Source organism: Eretmochelys imbricata, chromosome 9 (assembly GCF_965152235.1).
Source record: "Eretmochelys imbricata isolate rEreImb1 chromosome 9, rEreImb1.hap1, whole genome shotgun sequence".
Taxonomy (NCBI): domain Eukaryota; kingdom Metazoa; phylum Chordata; order Testudines; family Cheloniidae; genus Eretmochelys; species Eretmochelys imbricata.
Window position 1 is genome coordinate 85445008 of NC_135580.1, and position 25145 is coordinate 85470152.

Sequence of the window (25145 nt, forward strand, 5' to 3'; positions counted from 1 at the left end):
TTGTCGCCACATAGAACATGATGGGGCCGTCCAGGTCTGCTTCATGTTGGAGGAGATGTCAGTGACAAGGAGTGTGGGTGTATTCCAAGTGTAACTTGGATTTACATGCACACACCAGTCCTAGGTCAGAGGCGGTCACAAATGAAACCCTTCTTTCAGGAATCTCAGCCCAAACACCAATATCCCTCCCAATGTTCTCATGGGCTAAAGTGGGATGGACCTGCCCCCAGAGAGTGGGAGAGTTGCAGAGAGAGCTCATCCTGCCCTGATGCAGCAACTCCTGTCGTGAGGGGCTAGCTGGGCTCCGCTCCGACATTCTGAGCATGTGCCAGGCTCGGACAGGGGCCAGGAAAGGCCCATGGGGAGGCATACATGGTCTCAGAGCAAGGAGCACATTAGAGAGCACAGGAAGAGGAGAAGCAGGTTGCAATGCCTGGAGCAGGGAGTCAAACCCAGCCAGCCCTGCAAGCCAAGAGCCATTTCAACCAGGACAGGGGGTTTTATAGGTGAAAGCAGGACAGTCTTGCAAAACCTGGGACTGTTGGGAGGTCTGCACGAATACCTGGATCCTAGGAAGCAACTCCACCCCAAGAACTGGCTCTAGTTTGAGAAAGAGAGGAAACGCTCCTTCTGTTTGCAACCGCTCCCCCAAATAAAGTACAGCACTTCTTCATTGACTGAATAGTGCTTACACAAGTCCTTTTTCTTAATGTGCATCAGCACTACCGGGTAACTCCCTCTGAAACAATATATTGAAATTTACAAGACAGACCAATAATGAATACCTTACAATGGCGTTGGATGCATACTGGGTACTCATGGTGCACAGTCAGTTCTGAGATTATGGTAGCTAGAAATAAAGCACAAAATGGAAAAGTATAGTCTGCTGGACATAAATATTGTTAGATTTATTTTGATCACAGAAGTGCCGACAACCTCCCATTGAGATTGGCACCCCATTTTGCTTGGTGCTGTATAGACATATTAAGAGACAGTCAAAGTTTACAGTCTAAGGTCCCAATTCAGGCAAGCATTTACACATGTGCCCAACTTCAAGTGTGTTATTTCAGCAGGATTATGACCCTTAAGGTCAGGGATATGCTTATATATTCTGCCAGTGGGGCTCCTAAATAGACCAGATACCCACAGGGTGAGATATAGATGATGTCAGAGTTTCTGTAGCAAGATTTCTATATGGATGTCCATTAGAAATTGTGTTTTCTGACACACTGCTTCGATGCCCTTCACTTGGATAGTCATCCTTTGTTGCCTCTTTGCTTCTGTTCCAGTCTTACTTCCCCCAGCTCCTTTTTGAGGAGAGATCTTCACAGAATCTTAGACATGAATGGCTGGAAGGGACCTTGAGAGCCATCAGTCCAGCCTCCTGCTCTGAGGCAGGACCAAGTTGATCTAGACCATCCCTGACAGGTGTTTGTCCAACAGATTCTAAAAAACTTCCAGTGTTGGGGATTCTACAACCTCCCTTGGAAGTGCGTATTAGAGCTTAACTGCCCATACTGTTAGGTTTTTTCCCCCCCTCATATCCAACATAAATATCCCTTGTTGCAGATTAAGCCCATTTTACTTCTTGTCCTCCCTTCAATGGACATGGAGAATAACTGATCACTGTCTTCTGTATAACAGCCCTTCACATGTTTTGAAGACTCTGATCAGGTCACCCCCTCAGTCTTCTTTTCTCAAGACTAAATATGCCCAGATGTTTTTAATCTTTCCTCATAGGTCAGGTTTTCTAACCTATTATCATTTTTGTTGCTTTCTTCTGGATTCTGTCCAATCCCCCATCTTTCCTGAAGTGTGGTGCCCTGAACTGGGCACAGTACTCCAGCTGAGGCCTTGCCAGTGCCAAGTAGAGTTGCCTGTATCTTACATATGTCACTCCTGTTCATAGGCCCCAGAATGACATGAGCCTTTTTTGCAACTTTGTCACACTGTTGACTCGTATTCAATTTGTGATCCCCAGATCCTTTTTCAGCAGCACAGCCAGCTAGCAGTTAGTCCCCATTTTTTAATTGTGCATTTGTTTGCAGGGGGTTCCTTCCTAAGTGAAGTATTTTACACTTGTCTCTATTGAATTTATCCTGTTGATTTCAGACAGATTTTTCTAATCTGTCAAGGTCATTTTGAATTCCAATCCTGTTCTCCAAAGTGCGTATGGCTCCTCACAGCTTGGTGTCATCTGCATATTTTATAAGCACACTCTCCCCTCTATTATCCCAGTCCTCCTGCCTTTAATACAAATAGTTGACTTAAACAATGGTGCCTCCTAATGCAGAGATTATAATCAACATTGACACTAAAGAAATGAATTCCATTCTGCTGAAATCTGTTCTATGCCTCTTTCTGATGGTGCTCATTGTGAGTTAGCTTGCAGCATGTCCTACATTTAGGCATTGGCAGATTGTATTTTTCTACATGAAACTGTCTAAGTGCAACAAGTATAACTCAAATCTAAACTGCATTCATTTATGATTAGACCAGGAAATTGTTACAGGAGGCCTTGCTGAGAGGGAAGAGGCAGAGGAAGTCTCAATGGGTTATAATACAGGATGAACAGTCCCCAGGGGTTGTTTGGAAAACATTTGTAGCAGTTGAAAAGATCTTCCTCTCAGACGTACTTAACAGTGTGGGACTTGCCAGCACACCCTCTGTTTTCTGTCTCTTAACATGTCACCAAGAGAGTTATGAAGTTCCCAACTGTGAAATAGCAGCTCCAAGCAGCTAATAAACGAGATATAAAAATATCACATTCAGGCTTCATTGTTGCTAATATGATCTGGTCCAAATTCAGACATTTATCTGGTTGGCAGTGTTATAGAATATAGGACTGGAAGGGCTCTCAAGAGGCCATCTAGTCCATTTCAACCCCACCCCCATGCTGAGGCAGGACCAAGTATGTTTAGACCATCCCTGACAGTCATATGTCTAACTGTTTTTTTTAAAAACCTCTAGTGACAAGGACTCTACAGTCTCCCTTGATAACCTATTCCAGTACTTACCTATTCTTATAGTTAGAACATTTTTCTTATTATCTAACCTAAATCTCCCTTGCTGCAGATTAAGCCCATTCCATCATGTCCTACCTTCAGTGGACATGGAGAATAATTGTTCACCATCCTCTTTATAAACAGCCTTTGACATATTTGAAGACTGTTAATCAGGTCCCCTCTGAGGCTTGTCTCAGGACTAAACATACCAAGCTTTTTTAAACCTTTCCTCAGAGGTCAGGTTTTCTTAACATCTTATCACTTTTGTTGCCCTCTCTCCAGTTTGCCCACATCTCTCTCAAAGTATGGCACCAAGAACTGGACACTGTATTCCAGCTAAGGCTTCACATTTACCTCCATTAACCTTTTTTTGCACTTGTATTATGCTTATAAGAAGCTCATGGGATTTTTTTTGGGGGGTGGGGTGGGAGGGGTACACTGCATTTATTGAAGATACAACAATTAGCATATGCATTTAATTACATATACACATACTGTTCTGCTAGTTTGTTATAGTTATTGGTTTAGACTTGTAATCAACCTAGCTGGCCACTATTTTAATCCATGGTAGGAAGGAGCCAGGTTTTGTAGGTTGCAACATGATGCTTTGGGGAAGTCTTGGCAGGACAAACCCAAAGTTTTATGGCAAGGCACTTTATTCATATAATTTTTAAATTGGGACCAATGAGTTTTGCATTGTTATGCTGTAATAAGTTGGAGTGCTTGGGGTTTTTTATTAATTTTTAGGGAGTTATTTTATGCTTGGTTTTTATTGATAGATGCTTGTTTTATTTTTAGAGTTGTTAATTTGCCTTTTTTTAAATGCTTTAATAGGGGCACGTTAGAGCTTTTTGGCACTTTTGAGTTTGTTTTGGGGGGGTTGTATATTTATTTATATAAAAACAAATATTTTACACAACATTTTGAACAGGAAAATTAAATTGCAATGCAAAAGAAAATTATGGATTTTTTTAATACTTATGCTAAACCTACAAATAAATAATCCTCAAAAGTCTAGTACTGCTTTAAAAATCAATCCAGACAAATTCTGGCTAATATATTTTTACCCATTAGGCCATTCCTTTTTATTATTTAAGGAATAGCTAGCAAAAAATATCAAATCATACACCAGTACATTTAATACATGCTACATTTATTTTAATGTATATTAAATACAAACATAAAATGAAGGACTAGATTACATGCAAGAATTTAGTAGAAACCTCTTCTGCAGCTCTTGCTATGATCATGTCCTTGTTCTTTCCAAGGCACTAGCTACGGTATCTCTGTAGACTGGATGGACTCCACGCAGGAGGAAGTGGCCTTTTGGCAGGAAATGATGTCAGCCTCCAATGAATGGATTGAAGGATCACTGCCGCTGCGCTCACTGGCAGGGAGGAGGAAACTGAAATGAAACTTCTGTTGTACAATTAAAAGTATGAGCATATTCATTAGAATTGGGAAGCTCCCCATGAGCAGGGAATGAAGCCCCTCCCCTACCTGCACAGGTGTCTGGTTAATTAGATAATGATTGCATTGTGCTTTAAAGATGGCAGGTGCTAAGTGGTGTTAATCTCCCAGTAGAGGACTTAAAAGATGCTAAACTGATGCTATGCTTGATTTTAGCAAAAAGCCAAGAAAACACATTGGTTACTTTTGTTAATCATTTATATACTCTTAGATTTCATTAGAGTCTCAGTACATTGGCAGGGAAGAAGTGTAAATATTTTTTTTTAATACAGGGTTTATTTTGTTACTGGATTTTGTGCTGTTTTTCTGTGCAGTGAGACAGTTGTAATAAAGCTGCAGCTTAGCATTATCCATATTCCATTTCAAGTGGTACGCTTCATACTGGATGCAGCATTGAAAGCATCTCAAAATGGGACCTTGCCATCTGTCACTGATAATGTGGCTATGACTCAGGGGGAAAAAACAAAAAACTACACTTTAGATTGCTTTGAGATCCAAGGTGAACCTGCAGAAAGAGGACTGTTTGGAGCAGACAACGTAGCAACATGACTAAGCTATCCAAGAAGAATTCAACAAATTTAATTCCATACTACTTTTATTCGGAAGTGAAGAATGATGGTCTTGCAGCTAATGTACCAGCCCAGGACTCAGTAGATAAAGGTTCTATTCCCAGCCTTGCCACAAACTTCCTCTGTGACCTTGGGCAAGTCACTTACTTAAAGTGAAACTGCAGTGGAATATAAATTAGGTTGCACTCAGCCAAATACAAAATATGATTAAATCACTGCTGGGCCAAATCAGTTCTTTCAAATGCCTTGTGTATATAAAACATTAAGTATGAAATTATATGTAGCAAGCAGTCTGTGTGTCAGCCTGATGTGTATTGAGAGGTCAAAACTGCAGCCACAAAACGAGGAAAGGAGAGAGATTTTGGAACTGATGGGAAAGGTAAGTATTCCATGACCTTACTTTGGTTCAGTATGTACAAACAAGTTACATAGTAAAAAGAGCTGGCAAAGTCTCCCACTGCTCCTTGTACTTCTGGCTACTACTTTGATCTTCCTCTCTCTCAACTGATGTCAACAAGTTGTGATCTATGTTGGAGTTATCATTAAATAGTAGCTTTTGGGGATTTTGCATCTATCCAGTGCACATCAGTAGAGATTTTGCAACCATTTTAAATGCAGCTTTGTAATTTCCTCTTTAAATGTACATGTTCTGATTAAATAGAATGATTTCCCTCAGATACCAAATGATCTCCTTATACCTATCATTAGCATGGTCTGAGTAGCCATCTATACATACATATCCTGTAAGTTAGAGGCAATGCCGCACTAAAAAGAATCCTACTTGCTTAGTCTAGAGTGGTTACTCTTGGCGAAATTTCTTCTCTAGATATCTGACCTTTAAAAGCGATTTGCAAGGCTGAGTAGAGCTTGTTGAGAAATGTGGGGGGAATCATGAAAACATTTGAAGTTTGTTTTCCTTTTTGAAGAGTTCAAAAAGGATTTTTTGGGTTTTTGTGGCTCTTAATTTCCTTTTTTAAATTTGTTTACCAAAACACCCGTCTTAGATTACCACAGACGGTCAGCTTACCAAAAAAAAAGTGTAAGTGATAGACACTTTTTCCCAAACCCTGAAAAGTTAAGTTGATGTTGGTAGCTTTTTCCATTAAAAAATTCATTTTAGTAAAACAATCATTTTTTGACAGTGTTAGAAAAATGTTGGCCAACTGTAGTGTTGAAGCACTAAGAAATAGCTCATAGGAAAACAAGATCAAATGAAGAGATACACATTGTCTGAGTCCCAATCTGGTTCACTTTGCTCACACAGATTATCCCATTCACTGTCTCTGAAGTGTGAGCAAAAGGAGTAGATTGGCCCCACAGTGGCATTTGCTCAATTTAAAATCTTAAGGCTACTCACAGTAGTAAAGTTGTTGGTTTCAATGAAGTTTTCAGACTGGATTCAGATACTTTTACATGGAGTAATGCTTTACTCCATGGATAGTGCCATCAAAGTTGAGATGATCACTCCTTGGCTAAGGTGCTACTAAACCTGAGGACGGGTATGAAAATCTGGCCTATAACATACCGATTTTCTGCTTACATAGAGTAAGGTACTATTCAAATAGTAAGAGCATCAGAATCTGCTCCCGAGTCCCACAGTCAGTGGGACTACTGTCTGTGGAGTGAAGTGCTATTTATTGTGAATAAGGGGTATCAACATTTTGGGCCATAATGCAAATGCATATCTATTTTTTCCTTTCAGTGATTTAGTGTCTGTACATTTGTGGTGAATGTGCCAAAACTGCTGTTTACACACACAAAAAGTAATTTGAAAAGTTCAAGTATTTATTTCATATTAGCATTAGCGCCACACCTAAGATTCAGTTATTTCCTAATATGGTGCCAACAAAGTTAAATAATCATCGTTACAGGGCCAAGTTCATCCCTGGTGTTGAAGTTTGGCCCAAGGTATTGTGATCTGGATATTTTTGTTTTAAGGTTGCATTGGTTTTTGGTGGGTTTTTTTGGTAAATTAAGCCCTGATTAATTTCAGAAGCTTTTAGTATTTATTAGCGCATCAGAGTAAAAGATTACACTGCCAAGCATAATAAAGTGGTAGCATAGTCACGTGTTATGTAGGAGGTCATATCTGCTTCACTTAACAGAAAAAGCACTTTATCTGCAAAAATGCAAGGCACTTTGTCACATGTCAGTGTCATACATAGGAGTGGAGGAACCTGTAGCAAATAAAAAGTTAATGGCCTTTGGTATGTGTCTTACATTGACATTTGTAGTCTGTGAATGCTACCTGCAAGAGGTAAAAGTATCTAAATGTTATAGGCTGCTATAGCACAGGTCCATGTTAACATGTGCTGCAGATTAATTTGGAAACAACATACCAAAAGGATTCTGTTGTATTTATTATTTTTTGTATAATGGACTAAACAAACTCCCTTCACGAGACAGGGCTTTTCCTATATATAGTAAATATATTTAGGTCCATAACTCCCCTGGATATAAACATGCAACTTTGTTGAAGTCAGGTATGTCTTGGAGGGGAGGGACAGCTCAGTGGTTTGAGCATTGGCCTGCTAAACCCAGGGTTGTGAGTTCAATCCTTGAGGGGGCCATTTAGGGATCTGGGGCAAAAATTGCGGATTGGTCCTGCTTTGAGCAGGGAGTTGGACTAGATGACCTCCTGAGGTCCCTTCCAACTCTGATAGTCTATGATTCTATGTCTTTGTATGCAGCTGAAACCAAAATTATTGTCCTTAGGGCTAGATCCTGCAGCCACCAATTACTGGTGGGACACAAGTAATCCTATTGTCCGGAGTAGGCCTACCTGGGTTACAGGATCTGGCCTGTTTTTTAAATGGAAAAAGTTAGTGTGAGTAGAGCTGGGCAAATTCTGCAGGGAAAAGCTTCCCATGACCATTCTTCTGCACTCATGAGTGCATGTGCTTTCCTTGTGCTCATGCCCCTTTCATATCTGCTTTTTGCAGATATCTTGCGAGTGAATTTACAAGCAGGAGTGTTTTGCTCAAATAGCAAATTTCTAATTCACCAGTAGCAGGATGTGTATAAGAAGCCAGCTTATAAGAAGCTCTGCTCCTCCAGGCAGGAAACAGAAGCATACCATGTGACCTGTGTCTAATCAGACCTGCTCAGATTGTTCCAAGTAGTTGGTTAACAAACAGCTCGTGAACAATCTTTGGACAAATTATTCACCAAATTAATGTTGGTAATCTTGAAGAGTATCCATGGTTACTGTCTGTACTTGGAAAAGTCAACGTTGGTGAAGTAAAGTATCTATTACGATGTGTTTGTCCAGCTCTACTCTTGACCAAGACAGAGAGAAAAGCAAAACTGATCTTATTGTGAAACTCATAAGCTGCAGAGAGAAATATTAGTAGACCCCCCGTCACAGGACGCAGACTCACCGGCAGCACCTCCTGCTGGTCATCTGAGGAAATTAGCTCACCAGCCTCCAGAGCACCCTCTTCACGCTGGTGTCTCCCCTTGCTGCTGGCTCCTGTGTCCCTCCCAGAACCCCAGTGCCCCTTTCACTGGGTGCTGCCTCCTGACAGTACCCCACAGTTCTAGGTCTCCCCCTCCCAGGGGAACCCCCCACTCACTATCCCTACCTCACATCAGTCATAGGCTCCTGCCAGTCACCAGATAGCCCCTGTGCCCTGGGGCATACTGCAGTATGAGCCACTCATCACAGGCAAGGTTGGGTTTGGACCCACTGCCTCTGCCTACCCGTGGCTGCCCCGCAACCCCCATACCTAATAGGCTTTCTCAGGCCTGCAGCCTGGGGCTTTCCTAGGCCAGAGCTCTCTAGCTCCCTTGGCCTTTCCCCAGCCCTGCTCCCAACTAGGTCCTCTATTCCAGTCTCTACAGCCAGGTCCCTCCCTCTCAGAGCTAGAGAGAGAGTGTTCTTCTGTTCCTGGCTTCCCTGGCTTTTATAAGGCCTGCTGGGTCTGTTTGGGGTGTGGCCTGCAGCTGCGGCTGCTCTGCCAATCAGCCCAGCTCTTCCCCTGCCCCAGCCCTCTCCCAGGGCTATCTTAAACCCCTCTGGGCCCAAGCGGGTGTCCACCCAACAACATAAATCTATGTAATAAGATGTTCTTAAAGAAGAAATACTGTATTTTGTGAGCTGGTTAAATAAACCAAAAGGAATTTGTAAAACTGACCTGTGTGTAAGAAACAAAATCAATAAACCACACTTCAGTTTCTGATAAGTGTATATTCAGTGTAATTGTTCTTAGGGCTTGGCTACACTTGCGAGTTACAGCACAATAAAGGAGCCCCGGGTGCACTAGCTCACTCCCAATCCACACTGGCAAGGTACGTAGAGCACTCTGACTCTGCGACTACAGCGCTGCTGGTACTCCACTTCGGCGAGTGGAATAACGTTCGCTGTGCCCCAGCTGGAGCGCCATGGCGCCAGTGTGAACGAGGTGGTGCTTTACTGCGCTCTGATCAGCCTCCGGAAACATCCCATAATCCCCTCAAGTCAAGTGGCCACTCTTGTCATTGTTGTGAAATTGGCTACAGGAATGCGGAAATGCCCTTTCAAAGCTCAGTTTTGGAGAAGCCGGCTGCTTATCAGCTCCAAGAAAAAGCAAACATTTACTGTTCGCTTTGAGTGAATGGGGGGAGAAAGGGGGTCTGAACTTACAAGACAGCATGCTGACACACACTCAGCACCCCAAAAACCCACTCTCTCTCCCCCCACATACACACAACACACTCTCTGTCACACTCCACCCCCCATTTGAAAAGCACATTGCAGTCACTTGCATGCTGGGATAGCTGCCCATAATGCACCCCTCCCAACACCGCTGCAAGTGCCGCAAATGTGGCCGCCCTAGTGTGCTGTCAGCTGTCAGTGTGGCCAAACTGCAGTGCTTTCCCTACTGCGCGCTCCGAAGGTGGGTTTAACACACAGCGCTCTACAGCTGCAAGTGTAGCCACACCCTTAGTTACTAACTTCTCCCCTAGTTATTTACATTTTGGTATCTTAGTCATGTTTGGTTTTCCTGCCAATGTTCAGATACAGGGTTCTAACAGTGAGCCTGATTCTGGATCTTATGGCAAGTAGCTCCACTGACGTTTATACCAGCATAAAAGTGGTGTGAGATCAGGCCCAACACGTGAACGATTCCTGCTTCAAAAGTACCAAGAAGGCAAAAATCTTACTGAATGATGGAACCATTTCTGAAATGGAGATTGCATCTAGATGTGGTCTGGGCTCCTGCATGATGTGCTCTTATATGTCTAGAAAGCATCAGGCCTCAGGGCCCTTGCATGATGAAATTCATCCTAAAATACTTAAGGAATTAACTGAAGCAATCTTGGCACCATTAGCAATTATCTTTGAGAACTCTTGGGGAGTGCCAGAGGATTGGAGAAGGGCAAACAACGTACTTACCTTTAAAAAGGGGAACAAAGAGAACCCAGGAAATCATAGACCAGTAAGCCTAATTTCAATACCAGGAAAAGGTACTAGAGCAAATTATTGAACAACCAATTCCTAAGCACCTAGAGGATAATAAGGTTATAAGGACTAGCCAGCATGCCTTGATCAAAACCAAACCATGCTAAACCAACCTAATTTCCCTTTTTGACAAGGCTACTCGCTTAGTGGATGGGGAAAAGGAGTAGATGTAATAATCTTGATTTTTAGTAAGGTTTTGATACAATCCCACATGCCATTCCCCTAAGCAAACAAGGGAAATGTGGTCTAGGTTAAATTACTATAAAGTAGATGCACAATTTATTGAAAGATCGTACTCAAAGACCAGTTCTCAATTGTTCGCTCTCAAACTGGGAGGGTGTATATAGTGGGATCCTCAGAGGTCAGTCCTGGGTCTGCTATTTGTTCAATATGTTCGTTAATGACTTGAATAAGAGAGAGACGAGTATGCTTATAAAACTTGCAAATGACACCAAGCTGGGAGGGGTTGCAAGCACTGTGGAGAACAGGATTAGAACTCAAAACAACCTTAACAAATTGGAGAACTGGTCTGAAATCAACAAGATGAAATTCAATACAGACAAATTCCAAGAACTATGCTTAGGAAGGAAAAATCATATGCACAATTAGAAAATGGGGAATAACTGACTAGCAAAGAAGGATGGGGGGGTTAGAGTGGATCACAGATTGAATAGGAATCAACAATGTGATACAGCTGCAAAAAAGGATAATCTCATTGTGGGGGTGTATTAACAGGAGTGTTGCATGTAAGACATGGGATGTAATTGTCCCACCCTCCTCAGTACGGGGTGAGGCCTCAGCTGGCGTATTGTGTCTAATTCTGCATGCTACACTTTAGGAAAGATGTGGACAAAGAATGCAAAAAAGAGCAACAAAAATAATAAAAGGCTAGAAAACCTGATAGATGAGGAAAGGTTAAAAAAACTGGCTATGTTTAATCTTGGGAAAAGATGACTGAGGAGGAACCTGATAACAGTCGTCAAATATGCCAAAGGCTGTTATAAAGGGGATGGGGATCAACTGGTCTCCATGACCACTGCAGATAGGACAAGAAATTATGGGGTTAATCTGCAGCCAGGGAAATTTAGGGTAGACATTAGGAAAAACTTTTTAACATTAGGGTAGTTAAGCTGTGAAAGAGGCTCCTAAGGGAGGCTGTGGAATCCCCAACCCTGGAAGTTTTTCAGAACAGGTTGGACATACACCTGTCACGGATGGTTTAGGGTCACTTGGCTCTGCCACAGTGCAGGACCTTGGACTTGATGACTGTGCAAGGTCCCTTCGCATCCGCCATGTCTATGATTCCATATTGTGCACGCTCCCATAAACAATACAGCCAGATTCTTATTCCCCTCCTCACCTCACTCCACGAACAGTCCCCCTGAAGCCAGGGGACTGCTGGGGCATATGTGGTTAACCAATATTTAGGTATACGTAGCTGGCCCTTGGTAAATAGTAACAATTAATAATTGACCTGGGGAGAAGAGATGCCAGAGAGAGCTGCATACAGCTGACCTCTCAGCTTGGCTGCGCAGATCTTCTACAAGGTTTGTCACACTTCTCATTTTCCCTTTCAATCATCCTGATTATTCTCCCACGGCCAGCCCATAGTGGTATTGTAGCTCATGGATTTATCACAGCATTGCTAAAGCCAAGCCTGCTCCTCCACCCTTCCCCAGCACAAATGAATATTTACTGCTAGTCAGAGCCTCGGGATGAACACCAAACTAACCAGGGTGCTAGGCAGAACTGTATTCCTAGGGAGGAAAAATCACCTATGCAGGGTGGATATATGATCTCATTACGCTGCTGAGGGGCACAGGCCAGGCCTGGCAGAGCTCCTGAGGTGGCTGGTACAACAGACTTGTTTAATATCCCTGGGTCACAGCCTTTTTTGGCTTCTATTTAATGTTCATGCAGGTGAACTTCCCCCTGGATTCAATTGGTAAAATCTAACCAGGGTCTGGGTGGCAGGTGCCCAGCGAAGGTGAACATTTGGAATGAGACAAGCAGTGATTCTGCTGGGCACCCTCCCCTCCCACTGGCACCTCACAGACCCATGGGCTGAGGGCCTGAATCAGTCCACTGAGGCCAATGGGAGCTTTGCCATGGACTTTAGTGAGCAGTGGATCAGACTCTGAGCTTGGTTTAGCACTGTTGCACGTGCATCGGGAAGTTAGGAGACTGAACAATAAGCCAAGCAATAAGGGCCCTATCCAGGGAGGTGATGAATTTCTTCCCCTCCTAGTAAAGTCAGGATCAGGCCCTAAGGGGGGGGGGGGGTGTCAACATTTATTATTTGGTGCCCCTTCACGCTACCACAATACAATCAGGTTAATCAAAAATGTAACAAGGAGCCAGTGAAGGCTCATTTCTTTGCTGGCTTACTTAGCACATCTGCAATCTGTGGCACAGTCATTGAGCTAGGAAATGGGTTTAAATAAGCAGGCAAATATTTTCTTCTATTAAAATGGAAAATTGTGCAGCTGGATCTGCCACGCCTTTATGGCAATGAAATCCCTCTCATGGTTCAGAATTACGCCTGCCTGCTGTGTTTTAATGGCCTGTCCAAAGGCAAAAGGTGGGAGACCAAAGTACAAAGCTCTGCTGGCTATCCTCAGGGCATTTTTTTCAGGCCTTCTGTTGTAATTCATTATTTACAACACCATTTGTAAAATGGAAAAATATTAATAATACAGCCACAAAACCCCCAATACTGTGTCTAACCAAGTAGTTGAGCTTCCGATAAAAGTGTAGCTGATGGACTAGTCATGTGTTGTGTTTAGTCTCAGACCAGGATTTCAAAACACATGCTAGCTTCCTTGTCCCTTAGCCCATGGTAGGGCCTATTCACAGCTCATTGCAATACTGCCGTTGACTTCAGTAGAACAAAAGCAGACTCTGTATGTGCAGCATCCCTAAACCGACCTTGCAGGCTACCAGCAAGTCAAAGTCATGTTCCAGCTGTAAACAAGTGATCGATGGCAAGTCTCAAGGGGGGAAACCACAGAACCATTTTCTAACAATGGCAGTAGCTAAAGGCAGGCTGCATTGAGAAAAATTGCTACACCCTCCCGTCCCTTCATTATTAATTCTTCCTGATGTATGGGGCATGAAGAGATTCTGTGCTCTCACTGGAAAGACCTGTAGGGCTACAAGGGCATAAAGTTCCTGCTGGAGGATCTGCTCTTGGCTTTAATCTGAGTTTTGGCTGCTCAGCTGGAATGCTTGAATGGGAAAACTGCCATGTAGCCCAATCAGCCTGTGCCCTTTTGAAGTGTAGCATACTCTGAAATAAGGCCCCTGAGCACACACCTACAATACACTGAGCAATGGTTGTTAATTCATTTTCAGGGACACCAGTGTTTTGCTAGGGAGCCTGGGGCTCTTTCTGAGAAAACATACAACGAGTCCTTCCTTTATTTGACGAATGGGGCTAGACTAAAATGCAGGCTGCACTCGGTATGTCAGGGTGCCATACGATAAGTTACAGTACTAAAAAAGAGACAGGGCCAAACTGACACCTTGTGTAATGCTACCGCTGTCAATCGCGTTATACCTGTCCTGGGATGGTGTGAGCCCGTCAGGCTCCAGGGCCGTCACTCTGGCACCTTCAACCATCGTAAAATGCTCTTTAAAAAAAACAGTAAGTTTAGTGGAGTCTGTGGGCTCAATTCTCAGTTGCTTTAGGGCGCCATTGTACCTTTGTCTTCAGACTTGTCAGTAAAGGCCCTGCAAACTGCTGGTGTTGTCGAAATAATAATCCTCTTAACGTCTTCCTGCTGCTTCTGGCTTTCACAATAGTATGCAACAGTTAGAGCTTCTCGTATATGACCATTTGCAGTACTGTAATCGGTCTTGGATTCACAGCTGCCAGGACATGTCTAATTTAACAGGGGATTTACTTGTGTAACTAGCTAATAAATGGTCCATTGCATATAGTTAATTTTAATCAAATCCATCATGTTGATCTATTTGTCTATAATGCACCACCAGACGGTCAGTCATTATCTACATAGGGCCCGATTCTGCTGTGATTTGCACCAGTGTACACGAGGATGAAATCCCATAGAGTTTAGTGTAAGTGCAAGGAGCATCAGCGTCCAAATTCAGAGCCGGTGGAAGGTGCAGCTTGAGCAGCCTGACTGCTTAGTGGGTGTAATCCGAGTGGGTGTAACTGACTATCCCAGGCAGTGGAGAATAGAGGATAGCCTCACCACAGCTTTTCCCTGTAGGCCCGACTCTGAACTCTCAGCAGTGTGAATCAGCTGTAACTCCACGGATGGCAATGGCGTTACACTGGTGTAAAAGAGATCAAAATCAGGTCCTGTGTTTCCCGGTTGTGGAATCTGGTTATTCTATTCCTTAGACCATTGAAAGCAACATTGAATTATAAAGTTGGACTTTTCCAGGCGGCGTTGGGAGCAGAGGAGCAGGGTGCCGTGCTGTGAGGCTCATGCACAAACAGCGCTGCAGAAATGTATGCTTGATTGATTTTATTTTTTAGTATCCTTGGAAACCGAAAGGGCATTAAAATTGCATGGCGTGTACGGTGCTGAGCAGGGTTTTATGTATTCCTGTTGTAGTTCTACCATCAGACTGGAGATGGCTTAAATCTCCAGCTGCCAATTAGTGGGTGTAAAAAGCACTGGCTGTTTCTGAGGGCCATAAATCATGGCTCATTGGTACAATATTTGGAGCAAAGGGCCCTAGTAAATATCAGTGCTGGGGCCCTGGCTTTTAGCCATTGCTGCCCATGGTTCAGTAGCGCCTCCGCTTGCAGTGAAGGGGTTTTACCGCACTGCCACAATGCACCGTGCTGTAACGGAGTCAAAGAAAGTGGTTTCCTTCGAAAAGGAAACTCTCATTTCAAACGATCACAGTGCTAACAACAGTGCTCAGGGTGGCACTGCCCTTTCAGTGAGAGACGGGTTCTCATTACTCCAGAGGCCAAGCAAGCCACAACACCATAGGTACCACGAGGATATCATGGCCCCACTGGAGCAAAACTCTCCTTTCGGGGGAGCCAGGATTTCACTCCCAGCTTTTTGACCGGGGTGATTAAATTTGTGCGCCTCCCCCACAATGAAGCATGGCGCCTTCCCATCTCTGCTGTCAAAGGACCCAACCCACATACCTTTACTCACCTAAATGATCCCACTGGAGTAAGCACTAATCTCAGGAGCAGACTCCATGCACGCTCCTTGAGGGCTAACCCTGGGAAGATGCCCTCTCTCCGCCCCGGCATTCACTGGGGTCCAGACACCACCCTCACATGTTACTAGTGTAATTAACAAATTTAAAAGCAAACCGATGTAAAATAGTGCTCAGAAATGAGCTCCCTCACCCTTGCAGCTCTTTGCTGTGCCCCTCGTTTTCATAGACAGCCTAGCACAGGTCTGCCTAGAGTGTCTGATGTCAGTGTGACATCTCCCCGCATTCTTGTGTTTATGCTCAAATTTCTGCAAAAAAAATATAAAACCTGTTTTTCCAGTGCTCTTTTTAAAAAGTGTGTCATCAATCAAGTTTTGTCAATTTAGCAGCTGCAATTAATTATAACTCTGCCTTTTTATTAATCAACCTTTTAAATTAATTTTCAAATACCACTTCCAAATACTGTAAATGTTATTAAACAAAAGCATTAAACTCAGACATTAATAGTGTCTCAGCAGCATCATAAACTGATAGCAGATCTTGGGTTCTCAAGCTGGGAACTGTGACTCCCAGGGCACCACAAACAGGTTTTGGGGGGCAGGGAGAGGGGGGTCATGCGACCCTCCTATTCTCACTGGCTAGATGTTGTATTAGGTGTCGGGGGGGGGGTCACAAAATGGAAAAGCTTCAGAAACACAGTAGCTGCTCATGCCGTGAATCACAAGGTTCTGAGCCTGCAAAGCTCTACACACCTGTTTGTTTCTGCTCCCCGGAGTAGGCCCTTTGAAGACAATGGAACTACTCATGTGACCGAGGTATGCATGTGTGAAAGCATCCTATCCCTTGCTCTGCCTCACCTAGAGAAACCAGCTTCCTTTCAGAAAACGGGGGTTTCCCCTCAGCACTGGCCACAGGAAGAGTAGCACAGGCACCGATTCTGGCCATTGCCTGAGCTAACTTGCAGCTCAGCAGCCGCTGGGGAAGACACAGCACGTTATCTACAGAACGGTGGGGACACGCTTGCTGGACTCATTAACGTACGTACGGTGTTCCTAAATCGGAGAGAATTCTCCTTTGCCATAGGGCTGCGAGGGCTGAGGAGAACTGCTGCAGCACGGCTGCTTGCTCCCCTCACAGCGAGCCATCTGAGAGACAAGGTGGGTGAGGTCATATCTATTGGACCATCTGCTGTCGGTGAGAGAGACAGGCTTTCGAGCTTACACAGAGCTCTTCCTCTTCTGGAGACCTGAAGAAGAGCTCTGTGCGGCTTGAAAGCGCGTCTCTCTCTCATCAAAGGACGTTGGTCCAATAAATGCTATGACCTCACCCACCTTGTCTCCCTAATAACCGGGGCCCCGCACAGTAGCAGCAAGAGGCGTTCCGAATGGGCCTGTGTACAGTTTCAGCGCAAATACCTTCCCTGTAAACGAGTCCCCATCGTGCTCACCGTGTGCCATCTCCGCAGGGTAATCTGGCCTCTCCAGAGCACCTCTGCCAGCTGTTTGGCTCTCTGGAACGCTGGGAGTTGAGCGGTGGCATGCCACACTGGCACATGGCTGGACACTCGCAGGATGAGTGTGCTTAATGATGTGACAACAGCCAACCTTCCACTGCTGGGAGGTTGGGGGATTTATTTGGTTGCAATGAGAAATGTTCATTTGGGGTGCCGGGGGGCATTTTCATTTACAGGTGAGTAGTGGGCCCCCTTGTTATGCCCCATTTTGGTTCTTTCTTCTGAGCAGGAAATGTTCACTCCTTATTTACTTGTAAGATGTCTTCTTCAGCCGTGGTGCCCCAGACCTGCTCCTGCTCCCATGAAGGCCAAGGAGAGCAGGATTGGGACCTGAGTGGACAGGCAGATCTGGGATGGTCCCTGTGCCAAAAAGGAGCCCTCATTCCCTGTCCCCCGAGAGCAGTTTGAGACAAGCACTGCACCCCAGCTGCTCAAAGCTGCTCCTGAAATGGCCGAGCTGCGTGACCCTTGTTCGCTGCAAGAATACTGCAAGACAGCAAGTGTGCATTTTCCCCCGTTGCCTGTTTCATTTGGCTCAGCCCCTGCCCCTCTGCTGCACTGACCCATGCCCAGAGGCAACTGGGCTGGGTTTTCAGACAGGCTCGTTGTCTGTAGACCATCTAAAGACAACGTTACAAGAAGCGTAGCCTGAAGATGGCTGCAGGCGCCAGATGCAGGGTGGGACGTAGAGAAGCCTGCCCCTTCGTGACATCCTCTCTCAGGGCTACACTGAATAGCAATGCATAGCACTGCACCATCGTGGCCAGGTCTTTGCCCCAGAGCAATAGCAGGGCCAGCAACAAAGGAGCCATCCGCCAAGGAGCTCTGTGCAGCTACGTACCAACTGATCAAACGGTCCCACCACTACACTGAAATGAGCGGCAGAGTTGGATGAATTTTGAAATGGGAGGGAGACCAGCCCCAGGGGGGCAGGCTGGTCAATCAGCAGCGTGAGGGGCTTCCAGGCTGTTGGAGTGCATGGTCCAGGAGCTCCAGTTCATGCCTTGCAAAGCTGCCCAGTGAGCAGAGGGAAGAGCAGAAGCAACCCCCAGTGTTTGGTGTTTACCCCGTTGCATGGTCGAGGAGCGGAAAGGATGTACACGCACACACACACCCTTCAATGACTGGCTAGTTACTCACAATTCGCTTCTGCTATTTTCAGTCTTTGGGTGATTCAGCTCATTAGTGTTGAGCGAGGCAGAGGAAAGCTCACTCAGCTCTCAGGGCAGGAGTGATTCCCAATGTCCTACCTGCCTGCCATAGAGCGCAGGGGCTGTGTGTGTGTTGTGGGGGAACACAGAAAACTCTGTCAGGTTCACGTCACAGCGTTTCCTCTGCATGTGCCCCTCAGGGAGGGAGTTTGGGGCCCAGCGAGGAGCCTGAGCAGGCAGCCTCCAAACCCAATGCATGCCAGTCTTCGGCAGGAAAAAGGAATGATTCAGCCCTGCCGTGCACCAGCCCCTCTGCAGAGATGGCAGCTCATGCACAACTCCCTCAGCCCCGCTCCCGTGAAAAGACCCCTCCCCAAAGTCGGCACAGTGTTAGAGCTGCCTGGCACGGTGTTAATTCCCGTGGGGCTATCCATTGGGATCAGAGTAGAGCAGGCCCTGCCCCTGGAGCAGAGGGGCATGTGCAGGATCTGGGGGAAGGAGACTATAACATGGAACTACTGCTCCCCTCCCCTCTGTACCCCACACTCCGTTCCAAGGCACTAGGCGTGCAGGGCAGCTGGTAGACCCTACACAGGAAGGCAGACCTACCATACACACAGGTGTTAGCACTGTACAGACCGATGCAGAGTAATTCCTGCAAACTCCTGCCGGCAGGGACAACTTGCCCAGAAGATAGACAGCTTAGCCCTGCCACAATGGGGAAGAACAGATGACAGCACATCTTGCTGTAGGAGATACGGCAAGTCCTGCTACCGCACTCTGGCTTTATTTCCTTGTCTGCAACATGGGGATAATAAAGCAATCTATGCGTGAACAATGCAGTGTAAGAGTTAAGGATTAGGGCGGAAAGTTTCAGTGGTGCCTATGGGCTTTGGATGCACGCTTCCCATTGTAACTGACCTCATGTGTTTAAACTGGCTTTGAAACTAGCTCTCAGTGCTTCATTTCACTGAAGTGCAGCTGCCTCTGGAGTGGCACAGAGATTCAGTGCACAGCAACACTAGCCCAGCCCAGATTGGAAATGGGGCTAGAATTGTAAGAATTAAAATTAAAAAATTAAATTTTAGAATTAAAAGCCCTCCGCCTGCAAAATACTCTTAAAGCCTCAGCCATCGTATGACAATAACAGCAGTCATGCTGCAGCATAGACAGGAAAAGGGCCTCTCCTCAGGCCCTTGGATTTTCCTGCTTTAAAACAAGTTACTGACTAAGGCACGTCCTCTGTAGTCTAAAGTCACTAAACAAATGTATGCTTTAATGGCATCCAGGCCTACACTGACTACATAGCAAGCCCCATCCACCCGACAGAGAGGCCTTGAACTTAGGCTGCACTCCATAATTGTTCAGCTCTGCCAGCACTGGAGTGGCGCCTGCAAGGGGCTAACTGTCAGCCCAATTCCGAGGCTAACAGCAGTTAGTTCGAGCCAAATGCTGGCCTTGTTTCTACCCTTTGATTTCAGCGGGCTGCCAGGGCAAAAGTGAGGGACGGAGCTAGACCCTTGTTTGCCAACATGCTAAGCTCGTTTCAGGAATGTGGCTTAAGGCCATTTTCAAAGCTGGCGTGAGGCTTTCCAGGCTCGGGTTAAAGAGATAGCGTGTGGGACATGAAGGGCGCTAGCAAGGCAACCTGAATCACACTGGTGGTTAGCTTATTGCCAAAGGGTTCTCCAGGTGTGCTGAAGTGAATGGTGCCTCAGGGCAGCCTCGAAACTTTCTGCCATAGGCTGTCCCATGCAGTTCACCAATCTTCCGCTGACCTATAGAACAGGATTTTTTAAAAGAACTCCTTAAGTACTCTGTCATTACAGCAATGGGAAAGAGTCCTTAAGGGTTATTTTTAATCCACAGATCATTGATACGCTACGTGGCATTGTTAAGATCTCTCCTGTCCATTTATGCTCTCTGCAGATTACTGACCCGACTGCAAACGTTCACATCCTCTAGATAGCTCGTCGGAGTATGTATGTTGCATTAAATATAGGTTATGTTTCTTTTAGGCACCAGCTTTACCACATTCTAAAATTGCCACAGAACAAAATTTCTCGGAGGCTCTCATTGTCTTCTGCTTTCTCGGTTGCTACTAATTAACGTCTGGGCTGCCTAGTCATGCCGTTTATGGTCATCTATATTCATGTGTCTGAAGGAAATAAAAATAAGGATATTTCCTGTGACCCTATGGGTTCGTCTGGCCCTGATGCTCAGGGAATTCCTCGGGATTCAGTCCCACGGCGTCAAAGAAAGTCACACTGGAGCTCAGTGATCAGACTGTGAGCTCAGCCCTGGCTCACACCCCTGGGTCTTTTGCTGTCACCTGCCACACCCACGATATCAGGCCTGGGAACTCTTTGTTAGCTTCACCCACCTTCACAATTGTGCCTCTTTCTGCAGTGAGTCCACTAGTGGAGCATCCTCCCAGTCCCAGTTCGTGATGCCACCTCTTCCTTCTTCATAGCTCTCCTAGGTACATTTCTTCTTGTTTCACGTACAGGAAATAAGTTAATACAGGCACACCCTAGCAACCTTAGAGCTGTGCATTTGCTTGCAGCTGAGTAACCAAGTGGTTTTATTATTGTAACCCTTGCCCTAGCTCATCCCTTCTCGTTTGTTTGCCATGTCCTTCAACTGCTGTGTGCTAGGAATCCTGTAAGGACAGAGGCAAGGTCTTTGTCTTTTAGGACTGCTTTAACCTGGCTAATACACTGTGTAGTGCTCTACAATAATGACTAATAATAACTGTAACATTAGATTCACTAAAAGAAAAGGAGTACTTGTGGCACCTTAGAGACTAACCAATTTATTTGAGCATGAGCTTTCGTGAGCTACAGCTCACTTCATCGGATGCATACCGTGGAAACTGCAGCAGACTTTATATATACACAGAGAATATGAAACAATACCTCCTCCCACCCCACTGTCCGTTTATTATTATTATTATTTATTTATTATTAGCACTACAGTGCTAATAAACAATGGTCACATAAACACCACCCTATACCGGAAACCTACTGACCGCTATTCCTACCTGCATGCCTCCAGCTTTCACCCTGACCACACCACACGATCCATCGTCTACAGCCAAGCTCTGCGATACAACCGCATTTGCTCCAACCCCTCAGACAGAGACAAACACCTACAAGATCTCTGTCAAGCTTTCTTACAACTACAATACCCACCTGCAGAAGTAAAGAAACAGATTGATAGAGCCAGAAGAGTTCCCAGAAGTTACCTACTACAGGACAGGCCTAACAAAGAAAATAACAGAACGCCACTAGCCGTCACCTTCAGCCCCCAACTAAAACCCCTCCAACGCATTATTAAGGATCTACAACCTATCCTAAAGGATGACCCAACACTCTCACAAATCTTGGGAGACAGGCCAGTCCTTGCCTACAGACAGCCCCGCAACCTGAAGCAAATACTCACCAACAACCACATACCACACAACAGAACCACTAACCCAGGAACTTATCCTTGCAACAAAGCCCGTTGCCAATTGTGCCCACATATGTATTCAGGGGACACCATCACAGGGCCTAATAACATCAGCCACACTATCAGAGGCTCGTTCACCTGCACATCCACCAATGTGATATATGCCATCATGTGCCAGCAATGCCCCTCTGCCATGTACATTGGTCAAACTGGACAGTCTCTACGTAAAAGAATAAATGGACACAAATCAGATGTCAAGAATTATAACATTCATAAACCAGTCGGAGAACACTTCAATCTCTCTGGTCACGCAATCACAGACATGAAGGTCGCTATCTTAAAACAAAAAAACTTCAAATCCAGACTCCAGCGAGAAACTGCTGAATTGGAATTCATTTGCAAATTGGATACTATTAATTTAGGCTTAAATAGAGACTGGGAGTGGCTAAGTCATTATGCAAGGTAGCCTATTTCCTCTTGTTTTTTCCTACCCCCCCCCCCAGATGTTCTGGTTTAACTTGGATTTAAACTTGGAGAGTGGTCAGTTTGGATGAGCTATTACCAGCAGGAGAGTGAGTTTGTGTGTGTATGGGGGTGGGTTTTTGGAGGGGGGTGAGGGAGTGAGAGAACCTGGATTTGTGCAGGAAATGGCCTAACTTGATTATCATGCACATTGTGTAAAGAGTTGTCACTTTGGATGGGCCATCACCAGCAGGAGAGTGAATTTGTGTGTGGGGGTGGAGGGTGAGAAAACCTGGATTTGTGCTGGAAATGGCCTAACCTGATGATTACTTTAGATAAGCTATTACCAGCAGGACAGTGGGGTGGGAGGAGGTATTGTTTCATATTCTCTGTGTATATATAAAGTCTGCTGCAGTTTCCACGGTATGCATCCGATGAAGTGAGCTGTAGCTCACGAAAGCTCATGCTCAAATAAATTGGTTAGTCTCTAAGGTGCCACAAGTACTCCTTTTCTTTTTGCGAATACAGACTAACACGGCTGTTACTCTGAAACCTGTCATTAGATTCACTAGCCTTCTGTAATGTCCAAATGAAAGACGAGCATGGCGGGGGGGTGGGAGTGTGAAAAACCAGTGATAAACAGCAAGCTCTGTTGTGAGCCTTAATTCACATTTGCAAAATGCTTTGAAATTGTTGGGTAAAATACAATTGATATGTGCCGAGTATTACTGTTAACAATGCTCTGGTTAATTTAAAGCTAACTTTGATGAATGTTTTTAATATCTCTCTGTTGCCCTATTTCTGTAGCTACTTGAAGCATCCTTTCCCCCATTCCCAAGATATTACTGAAATGAGAACTTCCTGGGTAAATATTTCAAATTAATAAATTATATTCTAAAGTCCATTAAAAATCGCTTGACATTTTTCACAGGAATAAAAACACTAAAGTAAGTATCCTGGTAAAATTTCAAGTTAGGAAATTCACTTCTGCCAAAATAAATGCCCTTGCAGTGTCACGTGGATATAGTTGTTCTTCCCTTATCATTATTTATTACCTGGTCAGTGTTAGAGTTAGTAGGAATTTTTTGAACACAAGTACTCCTTTTCTTTTTGCAAATACAGACTAACACGGCTGCTACTCTGAAACTTGAACAAAAAGAAATCTTTTTGTCAAAAAAGTCCCTTTTTCTTTGTCAAAACTATTCACCAATTGTCTATACTTTCAAAATTTGATTTTTTTATGATTTGCTACATTAAAAATTTCAATCAACATTTTTGTTGTCATTTTCAGTACACTGTTTTTCCATTTTAAAGGGTTCAGTCAAGCTCAACGTGCCATTGTACTAGGTACAAACACCGGAGTTAACGATAGTCTCCGCCCTGAGTTTATAATCTAATTAGCTTGTCCTAAGTGGCTCTGATGTATGATGCAGTTATGAGGTGTTAAAGAGCTGCCATGTTCCACTCCAGAGATGGCTGCATTGCAAGTGATGGGTGGATCTACTTCTAAATGTGTAAAATGCTGTGTGCAACTTCAGGATGAAAGCTATGAGATACAATGTAAGATGCTTGTTTCTGTAGTTTTGTTTGGACAGCATTAAGCACGCTGATGTTGCTCAAAAGAGTATTGTTTGTTGCTTCTAGGGCCTCACTATGCTCAGCACTGTGTAACAGACAGGAATGCTCATTCAAAACATTGCTAAAATAAAAGTGGTCACATTTAATCAATGAGTTGGCTAAGTTTTGTGATATTTAAATGTTTTTCATTAGCCACTTGGTTTAGGGGTGAACATTTGCAAAGATAGACCTGTATAGCTATTTTATTTCAAGTACAAAGTGTTCCATTAGTCACCCAGTTAAAATCATCATTATCCAGATTGTGAGCTCTTTGGGCCAGGGACAGTGGCTTCTACACGAGGACAGCCCCTAGCACATTATGGGCATTCCCAAGACAGAAATAATAAATCATGATACCGTTAGATGTTCACTGCCAGCATTTCTAGGTGGCTGAGCCTTGCACAACGTGTCTCCTTATTTTACCAGGTTGATCCATTTGCTAATTTCCTTTGTGTTCAGCTAAAATCTGGATCTTTGCTGTGTTCGGGTTGGGTTTGTTTGTTTGTTTGTTTTGTTTTTTTGGGTGAGTAGCTTCTTTTCTAGTCAATGTGGTAGAGTAAGACAGAAGGCGGTTGCTCCTCTATCCTGGGGATTACAGTAGCTGCTGATGCCAATGATGAGTCAGAGTGTTTGGTGCTGATGTTGCTGCCATTTCATCAGCTCTGTGATCCCCAGCATCCCCTATTCGCCAGCTCTCCATCTTTACAACCCTGGGCATCTCTGCGACTAAAGTCCACACTGGAGGAAGGGCTACAATTCTTCTGGCTGCAGGGAAATGAAACCTCTTCTCTGGAGCTAGTCAGGTGCCCTTGAGGACCATCCCCTTGGTAATGCCTGCTTGGAGGCACAGAATAATAGAGCCTAGGAAGCCTTCTAGCATCGGGTTGTTTTTTTGTTTTAATCAAGATCGGACTTCCTGAGCCTGGAGGCTTTGATCTTCCTGTATGCAGGGTGGAGTCTGTTTTGGTGAGGGGTAACGAAGGGGGGGATCAGAGCCTTTTCTTGGCGTCCTTCGTTGCTGACCTGGATTTAGGCTGCTGAGTTATAGCTCTAGATATTTGTGTAAACACTGCGGGGGGAGCGGGGGGGGGGGGAAGGTTGGAGCCCTTGAATGAGAGCTGGAAATTCAATCCAACCCCTTTTCTGCTTTTGTATCTAGGCCAGCCACTGCCAAGTTCTTTTCAGTGAATTACAAACGCATTTCTCTGCAGTTGCAAAAGGAAATACGGATCAGTAGCAAAATGCATGTCGGATCCTGATTTAAAAAGCAAAACAACAAGCTGGCGAAGGGGGAAATCTAGACTGGCT

General features: G+C 44.7%; 1 protein-coding gene across 1 annotated transcript in view; it reads left to right on the forward strand.

Moving 5' to 3' along the window:
- Positions 1 to 5196, forward strand: part of LOC144269991 (synaptotagmin-like protein 2) — a 39714-nt gene extending 34518 nt beyond the window's left edge. Inside the window, exon 16 of the mRNA XM_077826137.1 lies at positions 4274 to 5196. Coding sequence (XP_077682263.1) covers positions 4274 to 4419 — 146 coding nt within the window. The 3' untranslated portion in view covers positions 4420 to 5196. The remainder of the gene's footprint in view (positions 1 to 4273) is intronic.
- Positions 5197 to 25145: the final 19949 nt, after the last annotated feature.